Source organism: Hibiscus syriacus, unplaced genomic scaffold, assembly GCF_006381635.1.
Source record: "Hibiscus syriacus cultivar Baekdansim isolate YM2019G1 unplaced genomic scaffold, ASM638163v2 tig00110339_pilon, whole genome shotgun sequence".
Lineage (NCBI taxonomy): Eukaryota > Viridiplantae > Streptophyta > Magnoliopsida > Malvales > Malvaceae > Hibiscus > Hibiscus syriacus.
The window spans coordinates 61,789-76,862 of NW_024062692.1; the positions used below are offsets into that span (position 1 = coordinate 61,789).

Here is a 15,074-nt window from a genome sequence, read left to right on the forward strand (position 1 = left end):
TATTTAATCAAGTGGAAAGGACTACCAGAGTCTGAGGTAACATGGGAACTAGCTGAAGACTTGTGGCAGTTCAAAGAACATCTCAAAGCGTGCGAGGCAACGAGGATGACGCCGAAATAGGTGGGGGAGGATGTCACGAACTTGGGCTTTTTCCCCACACTTTAGGCTATTTTGGCTATGTTGGGCCACATTTGGTCTTGGAGGTTGATAGAATAGTGTAGATTATTCTAGAACACTAAAGACTTGTACATATATAGAGTATTCTAGAAGCATTCTAGAGTCTTCCATATTAGGTAGGAAATTATGGAGAATTATAAAGAGTCTCTCCCTACCATAGGATCAAGTCAATCTCCACTGTCCATTGAGGAGGTGGGATGCTATAAATAGGTTTAGAATCCTCATTTGTAAATCATCCAAGAGTTGTAAGCTTTCAAGCATATCAACAAGCTTTCTTTCAAAGTTCATTCCTTTCTTCTTTGTTTCCTTGCCAATCCTTTCCCACACTAGCACGAGTTTGAGTGAGGCTGACTTAGCTATCGCGAGGGGCGAAAAGGAGCTAAGGCCGCACGAGGCTTATTGAGAGATTAAGTCCGTGACAACGAGCTTTTCCTGTATTAAAGAATATATTGGCGTTAACATCGATAGTCGAAGTTAAATCCAAACAAGAATTAAATTCCAAAGATTGACTTAGGAAATTAGTTCACAGGAGAGAAGAGCAAGTTACAAGGGTTGGGCATTGTAGAATGTAATCGTCAAGAATCCCGAAGTAAAATCTATTTCAAGGATCGAGACAAGTTTAGTCCAAGCGAAGCTAGAGGCTATCTCCTATCATTATCTCTTTCAATTATTTATTTTTATTGCTTTGTTATTTTTATTTAATTGCAGTTTATTCAATTAAATTATATAAATCCCCTTTTTATTTTATTTTGCAGATTTTCTGGTTAGAGATCAAATCCGAATTAATTGGAAATTCCTTAGTCCATGTGGATCGACCATATTTCTCTATATTATTCTATTTTATTTATTTATTTTATTTATTTAAATTGAGAATTAAGTTTATTTATTTGACAATTACGATGTTTGTCATTGTTTGAGTCAATGATCTTTAAAAGTAAAATTGAGTACGAAAATAATTTAATCTAATTGCTATCGGACGGGAGTTTTTTAACCGTGCCTTTGGGATTGATCACTACATTAGATGCTTCTGTAGATTTTGTAAATATGGTGTTCTAATATAATTTAATCGTTTTGGTGGTTAATTCTATCGATAATAATGTCCGGGTGTGTCTTTAATCGAGAACGAGTACGAAAAATCCCTTTGTATTATTCTATCAACCTCAAGGTGAATACCTTATGTATTGAAAGAAGTTCATACCTACAATTTTCCAAAATAATTTCTGTTACCTAACTCTAAGTCATTGAACTAAACTCAATATTTTGATCAAAATTTTAGTGTTGTAGTTATTTGTGTATACTTTGAAAGAGAAGCCACCCGACTGGAAATTACGATAGTTGAGCCCTTGAACCCCAATTTGTGAATTTTGAAGTATCATAAATTGTAGCCTAAAAGTTTTACATATGTTTCATTGGAATATTCCGGCACGAGTCGTCAACCATTGGATTTTGAAATATATATATGTAAATCACTTGTTCTAAACTCGACTGAAACCAGAAATTGTTTAAATTCCGATTGATCACTTCGATATTTTGAAACCGTAAGACAGAGAATTTTATTCGTATACAACATCAGAACTTGTCCCAAGCTTTTAAATACGTGCATAATTTCTTTTACAATAGTTAGAGTCTTTTCTGATCTAATTGTAATTGTAAAGCTTGCGAATATTAATTGGAAAGCTAGCGCTTTCATCCCCATCAACCAACTGTTTGGCAATGATAACATTAGCAGCTTCGGTGGGGTGATACGCATCCCAAAACACATACTTGGATCGATCGTCGCATAAAGCTGAAGTGCTGGAGTTGGCGTCGCCTCTCTTAAAGCAAACGAATGGTGGTAAATACCCACCGCAACACGGTTCATCCGCATTCTCAAATCCTACAAATGTCCTACCACATTAAACTTAGCAACAGTAAGGAAGTATGTGCAGGTAACAATTACGAGTTACTAACCAAATCCGCGATAGTTAGCTAAGATGTCCATGAAAACATCATAGGAGTTTGCAAAGACGAAGATGGCATCAGGTCCCATCTCCTGATTTAAACGATTCAAAAGCTTTTTTAATCTCTGATTATAGGCTTGTATCAATGCATTCACCCTACTCGAGCATTTTCCACTCGGCAATAGATTGAATGCTCGAACAAACGGTATGCAACCGAGCGGTCCGACCCCGACAATGATAAACTTTCTAGCCCCCATCTCATGCAGTCGCTACCCAAAATAATACGAAATAGTTCGAGTTAGTACAGTGACATTATAAACCAAGTGACAACAATGTATTGTTATGGTTATATATATTGTTACCTCAAGTTGAAGTGTGAGGTTAGAAATCATGAAATCTAGGAATGTTGTGGGGAAGACCTTTTCATGTCCCAAAAACGGTATGGATGGTTGGACATAGTTTAATATATCATTGGACCCAATGGTGAGAGAGAAGACTGCCTTCTTTAAAATTTCCCTTGTGCCATTTTCACCCATCGCACTCACCATATAATTTCGATTTTGCTCGAAGTTATTCACTTGTTCCCCGAGAGGGATTCTCCCGATCTGCATACATTACATTAATTCTACTTTAACTTGAAAAAAAAAAAACCCCACAATGAATGTATTATTGAACTCACAAAGAAAAACCCAGTTTTATCCATGATTCCAGAGGCCCCAGAAGCATAATTTATTCCCTTGAGAATCGTCTCAGATTCAGTGTTTGGGGCCAAATAAGGTGGCGGATATGATTTGGCTCCAAGGGATTGACCTGATTCATCATCCAAAATCAAACAACATCGAAACATCTACTAATCAATTTAGATTTCGAAAATGTAGGCGAAATAATTATACAATTTACACGTATGTTATTATGTACCTACAATGTCGGCTATTGTTCTGCCATTTGTAAATCTTCCGGTGGGTTGGCCACGGGAAGGCTTAAAGTCGATACCGTAAGGAGGGGAATCAGCCTTGGCCAGGGTGAAAATATAATCGTTGTTTCCGGCATCGACCAATGAGTCACCGAACACGAAAGTGGTGAAATTACTGAAACTTGGGACTGCATGCAAGGAGAGAAGGACGGGTATCAACAGGGAAAAAGGCTTGAAATTAGTATTGTCGAAAATCCCCATTTTGCATTGAAGTGCCATTGTTACTTTGCAATGATTAAATAAAATCGAACCGGTTGTGTACTTGCAGATTTTATTACGTATGTAAATATATTGCTTAAAGAAGGAGCTCAGTATTGTCATTGGGGGCAGGTATGATTTTGAGCTGGTCGTGTAAGATTAGGTTGTGGTAAAAAAAAAACTTATTCGAGTAAAAATTTTCTACCAGTTGATAATAATGTACACGCCTTATAAATTACGTTGTTCAAACTCTTAAAAGTAAGTCTATTTTAAACAATAATCATAAGAGATTCATTAGGATAATTAATGAAAAATGATTATTAAGTTAGAAAACCTAAAAAGGTTAAAATCAGGACATGTTGAAGGGTTCAAAAGTTGGCAAAAAGTACACCAAACAAACCCTTTTATGTTACTTCTACTACATGATAATTATTACACTGTTTACTTTAATATTTAAACATAACTTTTTCATCCCGACACCATTATTATTATTATTATTATTATTATTATTATTATTATTATTATTATTATTATTATTATTATTATTATTATTAATGTTATTATTAATGGGTTTTCAGGTTACAACCGACTCAGAACCCATTACACCTACAACCCAAGTTACCTAACCGGAACCTGGCCCAGATAAAATTTAAACCCGTTAGGGTTTTCACCCTTACTCAGCTGCCGTCACACAATCACAATCGTTGGATCTTGGAGAGATCCAACGACCCCGATCACCCCAGATCAGCTGTACCCTAGCCCTGTCACTGTCGCTGCTTCCACCAACCACACGCCAGTAGCCATGCAAAGCAATCACAACATGCCACTCCAACTCCTGCAACAAGTAACCACACGCAAACAATTGTAATCATTTCAATTTTAATGATGAAATTTTTGTAAAATAAGGGTTATAAAACCCGAACACTAGTGTAAGAAAAAGGGTTCCCTTTTTATGGTTTTCCAGAAAACAATACAAGTAAAGCAAAAAAAATATTCAAGGAATCCTCTTGTTATTATTTACTTTCGGTTTTCGAAAAAAAGCATAATAAATAAGAAAAAACGAGGCTTGCATGAAATAAAAAGGGAAGGGAGCAGATCTAGTTACCTGGGGAAAGTTGAACCGTATGACCGATTCATCTTCGTCACGGCCGGAGTGTGAGAGAATCGAAGGGTCGAACTCTTTTCAGGGTCTTTAGGAGTCATGTTTGGTGATTTTAGCCTTAGATCTAGGCTTAGGAAGGTAGATCAGAGAATAAGAAACATTTTGGGTCAATTTAGGAGTTCCAACCGCCGTATATGCCGGCTTGAACGGTGGTCGGGTGACGTTGTAGAGCGGCTGGCAGTAGACCGGCTAAAGAAAAGAAGAGAGAAAAGAGAGATTTTTTGGTTTTTTTTAGAATTCGGTTTAAAATGAAAAAAAAAAGAAAAAGGTATTTATAGGGTAACTTTAGGGAAAATCGAGCTTAGGTCCCCCTAACTCTAGCTTATTTTTACAAAATGGTCATATGTAAGGATTAAATCTCTATTTACCCATTTTTATGTATGCTTTATAATTTTTGGGATATTTGCTATTTAGTCTCCTGTAGTTTAGCGTGTTTTTGTATGTTAGTCACCTGTAGGGACCAAACGTGATATTCACCCATTTTTTGCATGTTATATATTTGTAGGGTTATTTGCTTCTTAGTCCCTCTATGTTTAGCGTGTTTTTAAATTTTGGTCATATGTAGTGACTGTTTAATTTTTTAAATGTTTCTGGACTGATTAGGAAATTTACCCATTTTTCTTTAAAAGCATGTTTTAGGCTAGAAAAAAAATATATAATTATGAAATGGTCCATGTAGTTTGAACATGTTTATATTTCGAACTGTAATCTATATTTTTATTTAATTTAATTTAGCCATGCAATTTTATTTTATTTTAATTTGGTCCCCACGTTTTATTTATTTTTACCCTTTGTAATTTTAGCACTTAATATTAAAAATATTCATTGTAGTCACTTTTGCACTTTATTTTTTTTTAAATTTTTGGCACAATGATTTGATTGTTTATATTTTAGTCTTATTTAAATTTAGTTTTATTTTAATTTTGGTATGTTGCTTGTGGGTTATTTCATTTGAGTCATTAATTAGTTTTGCTTGATACCCTCATAAGCATTTCTTGACTTGAATCAAAATAATTTGAGTAAGGATAATATTCGTTCATTTTAATATTGTCTTAAAGTAACTGTCTTATCGTATAATAAAGTTACTTTCGATAATTTTAAAATGAAAGTCTATCTCATTTAGTGACACGAATTAAATTGAATCCATTTTAAAATTTGGGGATTGAGGAAAAGACCCTGTTCTTTTAATTAAGTTCACTGAGAAAAGACTATTAGATCGATGTATTTTGGTAAAAATAATTAATTAATTGTACTTTCTTGATGTATGCTTCTTTTTCGTTTTATTGTTGCATATGTTTTTCAATGGGATTTCAAAAATGTAACACTCGATATTGAAAATAATAATATCTTTTCATTTCGGTTGGAGTAATAAATGATTGGTTTAAGACATAAGAGGTCATTTATTCTCGATTGAATATAATTAGATATTACCGTTTTCTCCCGAATCAATATTGATTTTTAAGACGGAATAATGGCATATCTTCATTTCGATTGGAGTAATAAATAAATGTTTTAAGACATGAGATGTCATTTATTCTCGATTGGAAATCATTAGATATTATCGTTTTCACTATAATCAATATTGAATTTTAAGACAAAATAGTGATATCTTTTCATTTTGATCGGAGTAATAAATGATTGCTTTAAGGCCTGAGAGGTCATTTATTCTCGATTGGAAATAATTAGATATTATCGTTTTTTCTTAAAATTATTTTGTGTTGTTATTTTGAATTAATATTGAACTTTATGGTGTAATTATAATATTTCCGTATTTCAAGTGGAGTAGGAATCAACTACTTTAAGGCATGAGAGGTCGATTCTTCGCGATAGGAAATAATTAAATATTATTATTGTGTTTCATCCTAAAATTCATAGAATATTATGAGTATGGGATCTTAAATTAAACTAGACTCTAATTCTTAAATTGTATTGCAAAGACAACTAATTAATCGACTAGGTACTGATTTAGGGCAATGTGGGGTGCTAATCCTTCCCCACACATAACCGACTACCGAACTCAAATTTTGGTAATGTAGACTGCAAATTTGTTGTTTTAATTAAGATTAATATCTTTATTAAAATGACAAATACTTTTTGGGTGCCTAATCGCACCCTAATCAAAGGTTGATGGCGACTCATCGAATCACACTTTATTATTAACGAGTCACTAAATTGTTCGAAAATGAGACCACTTTAAAAAATCATTTCGACGCCTTGGTAACTCTAGTGAAGAAGTCTATGAAGCTTGAACAAATGGAAGATTTCAAAAGAACTGAAATAGAAGTGTTCTAACAAGTCTAGTAATTGATTATGCTAATTGCATCATTTTGTCCACATCCGATTAAAATACCAAGCCAAGAAAGAGAGGCGTGTTATAATGTTCACAAGGACCGAGGAAGAAATGACATCTTTGATGAATGAAACCCTAGAAAATAGGAAGCCAACCTGAAGCCAACCCATCAATTTTGACACTTGTCTAAGAGTTATAACTTTGAAAATATTAAAAGAGCTATTGATTCTTTTGATATTCTGTGAATTCATGTTTATGATTTGCTTCAATTGTGAGCCTGAATTAAGGGGTAATACTTTAAAAAATTCTTTCGTTCTTTGATTTCTAAAATAAAAGAAAGGAGAAAAACATTTTCAAACAGGACCATCTCAAATACAAAAGGTCCTTGAAGCGGGTGAGGCCCATTCTACCTCTATTGGAGAAAAAGAATAAACAATGCCAGAATAATGAAGCATTCCACAATATTGAAAGCAAATAGTCTGAGAGATCATAAGGACATGAGGATAGAACTTGTAGCATTTCCTTGTGACGTTGTCGATAACCTGTCGAGTAGCAGATGATATCCTTATTTGAAAGGGGCTCACATCCCAGCTTGTAACAAAAATGCAAGAGTGAGACTAATCAAGGATAAAAATTTGGCACCCAAATATGGATGAGCCATGAAAATATCCACTTTGGGGCATGACCAAAAAAACTAGATCATGTCGAGATAACAAGGTACAGATCGAAAAGACATTAAGAATGAGCCTCATAACTTGGAGTGTCAGGGGTAGACCATGAATTTGAGAAGAAATTACCTTGTAGATCAAACCAGGTGAGCATCAATTAACTATAGAGTCCTGAAAAGACAATTCTAATAGAGCAATTAAGTCAAGGATAGAAAAGGGCATCAAAGTCATATTCCTGACCGCAACAAGAATTTGAGAAATGAAACATTTCTTCTCAGACTTTAACGCATGTAAGAGGCAAAGAAGACACAAAGACATAAGATGATCAGATGGCTCTTCAAAAATGCAAGCTTGAAATTATGAGTTGCTACACTGATATCTGAGTAAACCCTAAAGAAGAGTGATCAAGTGGAAGAAGACCTAGTTCTCCACTTTGGAGTCAAAGGAAAATTAAATTAACATGTATGCATGCATGAGAACATCATTTACATAAAAGAAAATGCACTACATTGCATTCGCATTTTAAACATAAACATATGGTTTTTACAGATCTTTCAATAATAAGAAAAGATTCATGATATCAAAATCCCAACAAGTGGAAGCTAAAATTCAAACCTCAAATGAAGGGAATCATGCACTACAACAAATTTATCATTTGTGACGAAATTTCTATATGACATTGTGAATAATGTCACAAAATATACTATAAATGTGACAATTATCTGTTTTCATCATATTTAGTGATTAATGATATATCATTTATGACAATTTAAAAAAGGTCATTGATTTTCATCACTATATGTTTGTAGCCAAATTTTTGCCTCAATTTTTTTTTTGAAAATACATGATTAATGCAAATTTTTTATTCATTGTTATATGTCTTGTTTTTATATGATGATTTGAAAATACATATTATGTTTGTCAATTATTTTTTAGTGCCAATAATTAACATAAAAATTTTGTCAAAAATTTTTAGTGACATGTTGGATTTGTCAGTATTTCAAAATTTTATTAGTGGCAAGATTTAATATATTTTTAGATTTTAAACTCGTAATTTTAATTGCTCCTATTAATTTTTTTAAAATTGTGTGCTCAATAAATATTTTATATATGTATATAGATTTAAGATTTATATATATAACTTAAGAATTCAAAAATCTCAAACCATATGAAATAAAATTAATCCAATATTTAAATTTTGTTGCACCCAAGTACGCCTTTACACTAAGAAATTAAATTAAATAAGCCATTATATTGTAAAAGTATATTAAATAAATCTTTTTGAACAATTTTGACCTATAAGTATTAATATTTTAAAGTTATTTTCTATGTGACAACATCAAAGTGAATCATATGCCACTCTTTAGTGATGTCATGTGGTGTTTCTAGATTTTTTAAAATTTAATTTTAAAAATATTTAAAAATCTTTAAAATAAAAAATTATGAAAAGATTTTAAATAATATTTTAAAAGTATAACAAATAAATTACTTATTTTTCTAAAAACTTTCAAAATTTATTTAAAAAAATAAAAACATTAAATGATATTAAAATTATAATAAATATTAAAAATTTAAGAAATATGAAAAACGTTTGAAAAATATTATATAACTATCTAAAATATGGAATTATTTTTTAAAATCTTGAAATTTATTAAAAATTTAAAATATTATTAAAATTGTAAAAAAAGGATTTATTTTTCAAATATAAAATATCACGTAATTATTTTAAAAATTGTTATAAAATGTTAAATAACTATTTAATTTTCCTGTTATTAATGTGGGCTAACATTTAGGTATATGTTATATTGAAAAATTAAATGATTTTGCAACTTAGGTGGCGTTTGGTTCGTTGGAATGTTTATGAGGGAATTGGAATTTGTTCAGGAATTGGAATCTGTCAGGAATTGGAATCCAATTCCAAATTCTGTTTGGTTGGCAAGAATTGAATTGGAATCCAATTTCATATTATGTTTGGTTCGCAAATATGTCAGATGAATTTGATTTCAGTAATGTAAAATGATAGGATTGTCCTTATTTTTTTGCTTAATTTTAGTTTGTTTTATAAATTACATGTAGCAATATATTATAAAAATTTAAAAAAAATAAATTTTAATTTTATTGATTGATTATTTATATCAATAAATTATAAAAATCATGCTAATAAACATCATAAGTTAAAATCATCCCAATTAGGGATGGCCATGGGTCGGGTTGGGTAGGGTTTTTGGTCCACCCAACCCTACCCGAGAACAAGGGAACCTCTATCCGAGACCCAACCCGAACAAAATAAAGTTTCACCCGACCCAACCCGAATATATGAATTAGAAACCCGACCCGAAATAATAAAAAATATTTTTATTCAATAAAAACAGTGACTTAATTGAAAATATATATATAGAGAGGGGTATTATTGTAATTATTCCTAAATATATAAGGTAAAATTATATATTTTTTGGGTCGGGTATTTTTCACCCTAAACCCGAACCTGACTCGAGCCGAATATCACACTCAAAAAACTGACCTGACCCGACCAAAATAAAGTTTCACCCGAACCGACCCGAATATATGAATTAGAAATCCGACCTGACCCGAAATAATAAAAAAATTATTTTTATTCAATAAAAACAGTGGCTTAATTGAAAAAAAAATTATATATAGAGGGGTATTATTATAATTATTCCTAAATATATAAGGTAAAATTATATATATTTTCGGGTCGGGTATTTTTCACCCTAAACCCGAACTCGACCCGACCCGAATATCACACTTAAAAAAACTGACCCGACCCGACCAAAATAAAGTTTCACCGACCCGACCCAAATATATGAATTAGAAACCCGACCCGAAATAATAAAAATATTTTTTATTCAATATATGAATAAGTTACCAAAAGATTGATGAGGGTAGTATGGTCAAATTTCAATTCCCTTTAACAAGGGAATTGAATTCGATCATAGAATGGATGGAATTCACTTTCCCTCATTTGATGGAAAGTTGAAGAAATAAGAGATTCTAATTCCCTTGGAAAACTTGAATCAAACATGAGAAAGTGGTGGAATTGGATTTCAATTCCCCCTAATTCCAAGGGATTCATGCGAACCAAACGCCACCTAAGAAAAATATGTATTATTATCTTAATATAAATTGTGTACAATGATTTTTCTAAATTATATATTTATAGACAAAATGAATAAATATTATATAGAATTTTAATCCTAACTGATATTAAAGTCCTAATAAAAAAGTATAGTCCTACTTAGTACATAGTTTTCTAATCATATTAGTTTTTCAATAGCAATTTAGTTTTTCGTTATTATTTACCAATTTTTTTTTTAAATTTTTTTTAGTAGTCTAGGACGATTATAAGGTAGTGTATGTTCATAATCTTTTTTAATCATTGGCAATACATATACACCCTATAAATATAAGTATTCGAACTCAGAATCTCCAAAAAAAAAATCATTCACTTTATTTAATTACTAAGATCATTTAATAAATTTAGTTTTATCCCGCCAAAAACAACAAGGGTATTTAATTATGGGGCAGAGGCTCCATCATTTTGGATGCCTAGTGAGCATGCCATATAAACTCATAATTTTGAATTATAAGTTGGTTCCCTTAATGGGATGCTCCTCATTATGTCAGTTCTCCAAAATTACTAAACATTGTTCATATCTAATCGAGTTTTTTTTTTCGAAAAAATAATTCAAAGTTCTTCAAAAATACTAAATATTATTCATATCGTATTGTCTAAATGTTTTTTTTAATAATTTAAGGTGATTATAAAATAAATCTTTCTTAACTATTAATAATACATACTCACTTTACAGATGTAGTTGTCCAAACCCAAAATTTTTAAAGAGGACAATATTCCTTTAATCACCGAAGTCGCTTGATATATTCATAGGTAAGGCTAAATTTAAATTTAAATTTAAATCAAGGATTAATTAAGATGATTAGTTACTAATTTAGTATAGTAAACTCTTATTCTTAAACCCCTAGCATTGTTCGTCTTTAATTATTATGCTTTCTACATCCTTCACATGTGTAATAATAACTAGGCGTTGACAAACCCAATCAACGTTAATCAAAACAGTCTCTAAGCTACCACATTTTCTAATATAATTTAAATTCAACCAAATCAAATAAAATTTCTTCTAACTAACAAACAATTGGTTTAATGGGAGGAGACACTAGATCTTTTAAGTAAGGTCATGGCAAATGGAGTAAATTATATTAGGAGGGTCGCCCTCGTCTCTATAATACCTAATCTAAATTAGTCGATCAATAGATAGAATACTGATGGTTATAAAAAAATTCCCTAGATAAATTAAGCAATAATCATTGCATGAAAAAAATACAAGATTGAGATGGAAAAAAAGGTATTTCACTTCAGTTTCTTGATATAATCCTTATAGGTACAATATTAAAAATGTAAATATAATTTTATTATTGATTAAGTTTATTCGTTCCGTACTATTTGTTAATATAATATATAAGATGATATAATATCAAGTATATTCAAATATTTAATATTTTTTATTTATAAGTGGTTCAAATGGTTAAATGAATTGGATTTTATTGCATTTAGGGATTGAGAACTGATTTTTCCTATTTTACAATAATAATGGATTAATAAAATTCTTAAGATATCTCTATCTATAATTTAAAGAAAAATAAAAATCAACTCTCTAGAACAACTTTTGCCAAAATTTTCAAGGATTCATAAGATTATGCAATTAAGATAAGGTAAGGTCCAACATTTTTGGGATTAAATAATTATTAATTTTTCTTATTTAGATTATGATTCACTTATAAAATGTTTTTTATTAATTTAACATAAATTTAAGACTGTTGAATGAGTGAATATAGATGACATAAATTAACTCCATATTTTTATTATCAGTAAATATTTTCTCATTTTTTACGATAATAACAACAATCTATTTTCACTCATAAATCCTCTACAATAGAATCATATCCGGTTCATTTTTATTTGATCTTCCATAATATAATATTGATAAGTATTATATTACCAAACTTACCCTTCACCCTTTGGTGTATTTGCCTTTGAATTGAATGTGGACCGGGTCTATAAATCAAACCACCTTGCGCAGTTCTTTCCACCAAAATTCTTTATAGAAAAAAGAAAAGAAAAGAAAAAAAGACATGAATTCCATGGTCAGCTCCGTTTGCTTGATCGTCTTCCTCCTCTTCTTCACCATATCTCACGCTGGAGCCGCTCGGCCGGAGCCCACTGCATCTCAAGTTCAGCATCCGAATACCCCAATCAAAACTCCAAATCCGGTATGTATGCTTAACTTCTTCCTTTTCAAAGAGTACACGCAAAAAAAAAACAGTTTTTTTAAAGCAAATCTGCTTCAATCAAGCCACTTTTTCCTTTCATTTTGATTCGGTTCATAAAACTCATTAAATGAATGGGTAAGAATCATGTTTTTAAATTTTCTGATGAATTGTTTGTTAAACAATATTTCCAGGATACTGAAACAGAGAGGGTTGAAGTGGATGATATCTGCCGAGGAATTAAAGAAGAAGAAGAAGAGTGTTTCATGAGAACAACACTTGCAGCTCACGTCGATTACATCTACACCCAGAAGACCAATCCTTGACTCATAGCCTCTCTCTCTTCTTCATAGATTCGTATCATGTTGTTTTCAGCTTCAGGAGAGGTTTTTAGTTGATAACGATAGAGGGTAAACTACGTATTTAGTCAACCAATTATTTTTACGGTTTCATTTTGATCATCAAATTATTTCTTTTTTAAAATCATATTTAAAATTATGTTTTTGTCATCCCCCGTTAAAAAACAAACAAAACTACTAACTTGACAATTTTCTTATTTTTTTTCAATGATAAACCTTATAGTAATATATTAACATCACCGTTAAATTTTTAACGGCGAGTGATCAAAACGAAACTAAAGCGTAATTTTAAGTACGATTCAAAAAAAATAGTTATCAAAATAGAACTATAAAAATAGTGATCTAAACTTTATATATGCAAAGATTTCATGCACAAATTCAGAAGAGAAGACATATTAAGGACACAAATAAGGAAATAATAATAATAATAATAATAATAATTACAGAGATGTTGATTAAATTTTAATTCAGTTTTATTATTATGTTTAGTATATTTTAAATTTAAATGTAATTATTTTTAATTTAAAATTAAAAAAAAAGAGTTATAATTATCCCTTTCAATTACCTCAAGAGAGCAATAATAGAGAAAAAGGCTTTTCCAAAAATATAAAATATTAATGGAAGGAATATGCATATTAATTAAGCAGGCTATAGAGTTTGGTTGACAATCTCGCGTTAACTTTTTTTTATTCTGAAAATTTTAAATTTATAATCTAAATATATTAAGTGATCTATTTAAAATAATATTTGATATTTTTTATTTGTTTTTATAAAATAAAGATAAGATTTTAATATTATTATATGATATATTGTATATAATAAGGTATTTTTAAATGCCACAGATACTTCAAGGGAAAATAACCTCACGGAAAATTATTTCACATCAAGCTTCAATATAAGAATACTTTTTTTCCATTAATCTAAAGAGATTATAAAATAATATTTGTTATAAATATTCTCTATCATTTGACATTTGACATGAACATCCAATTACCATTGTAGTCGCTGATGCTTGAACTCATGATCTCTAGAAACAACAACGATTCTTTAACCACTAAGGTAAGTTGGTTCATGCATATGAAATAACTTGTTGTTTGTTCAATGTAGTGTTAGTTTTCAATCATTTTTTTATAATCATCGATATCTGATTTATTGACCGAATAATTCAGATTAAGAACTACAAAAACAAAAATTATTCTTCCTACTCAATTTACTCCATTCGCAAACTGTAGACACTAAATTTTTCCTTTTTAAATTATTATTATTATTATTAATATCAATTATTATTATTATTATTAAAAAATAATTATAAATTACAAAATCGGAGCCCATTTATAACTAGACCCGGAGGCCCGTTTTACAAATCTCAGAGGCCCAATCCAGTCCAGGCCCAACATAACCCTTCTAGGGTTTCCATCATCTCAACCAGCCGCCAACGATCTCAGCCGTTGGATCTGGCAAGATCCAACGGCCCATACGCATCCAGAATAAACCCTAGGTTTATGATACCCTAGGGACCACGCGGCGCTGCTTCAGCTTCCAGCCGCCCCACGTCTACACTGTCGACGCCTCCACTGCCATATTGTCCAACCAGCCGTTGCCGACGCTGCTGCTGCCACGATGCTGGCCTATCCGAAGCCTCCAGAACTGCCACGAAGCCACACACGTTGTTTCTCTAGGAGTGAGTCACCACTATAGTTTGGTGACTCACCGAAACTTCCCCCTTTGGACTGGTCCAAACCGAACACTATGGTGGCTATAAAAGCCACCATCGAACCTGCAAACAAAGGAGGGATAAGGAGAAAGAACCACAACAAACAACAGAGAAGAACAGCGACAGACAGAAGGCAGAATAAAACCAACAGATAGCAGAAAGAACCACCAACAAGCAACCAACGACAAACATCAACAACATAAAGGAAAAACAGAGGAGAGAAGAGACTTACCGAGAAAACTACGCGATCGTCAGAGCTTCACCGCGGCGTTGAAAAACCGAAATATCT

General features: G+C 31.3%; 2 protein-coding genes across 2 annotated transcripts; one reads left to right on the forward strand and one right to left on the reverse strand.

The window, feature by feature from the left end:
* Positions 1-1,808: 1,808 nt before the first annotated feature.
* Positions 1,809-3,309, reverse strand: LOC120120528 (GDSL esterase/lipase At5g41890-like). Its single transcript, XM_039140160.1, has 5 exons — positions 3,036-3,309; positions 2,797-2,927; positions 2,480-2,722; positions 2,128-2,386; positions 1,809-2,053 (listed from the first exon to the last, which is right to left on the reverse strand). The coding sequence occupies exons 1-5, from the start codon at positions 3,307-3,309 to the stop codon at positions 1,815-1,817; spliced, it is 1,146 nt and encodes a 381-aa protein (XP_038996091.1). The 3' UTR covers positions 1,809-1,814.
* Positions 3,310-12,561: 9,252 nt separating this feature from the next.
* On the forward strand, positions 12,562-13,118 carry LOC120120521 (phytosulfokines-like). Its single transcript, XM_039140155.1, has 2 exons — positions 12,562-12,715; positions 12,907-13,118. The coding sequence occupies exons 1-2, from the start codon at positions 12,578-12,580 to the stop codon at positions 13,036-13,038; spliced, it is 270 nt and encodes an 89-aa protein (XP_038996086.1). The 5' UTR covers positions 12,562-12,577; the 3' UTR covers positions 13,039-13,118.
* The last annotated feature ends 1,956 nt before the right edge of the window (positions 13,119-15,074 follow it).

What these genes read in the sequence shown, in the direction of transcription:
- LOC120120528 (XM_039140160.1), bottom strand. Translation starts at nt 3,309, where the DNA reads ATGGCACTTCAATGCAAAATGGGGATTTTCGACAATACTAATTTCAAG. An exon ending in ACCTCACACTTCAACTTGAG is followed by an intron (nt 2,387 to 2,479) that starts GTAACAATATAT and finishes TATTTTGGGTAG; the next exon opens with CGACTGCATGAGATGGGGGC. An exon ending in AGCTAACTATCGCGGATTTG is followed by an intron (nt 2,054 to 2,127) that starts GTTAGTAACTCG and finishes GGACATTTGTAG; the next exon opens with GATTTGAGAATGCGGATGAA.
- LOC120120521 (XM_039140155.1), top strand. Translation starts at nt 12,578, where the DNA reads ATGAATTCCATGGTCAGCTCCGTTTGCTTGATCGTCTTCCTCCTCTTC. An exon ending in CAATCAAAACTCCAAATCCG is followed by an intron (nt 12,716 to 12,906) that starts GTATGTATGCTT and finishes CAATATTTCCAG; the next exon opens with GATACTGAAACAGAGAGGGT.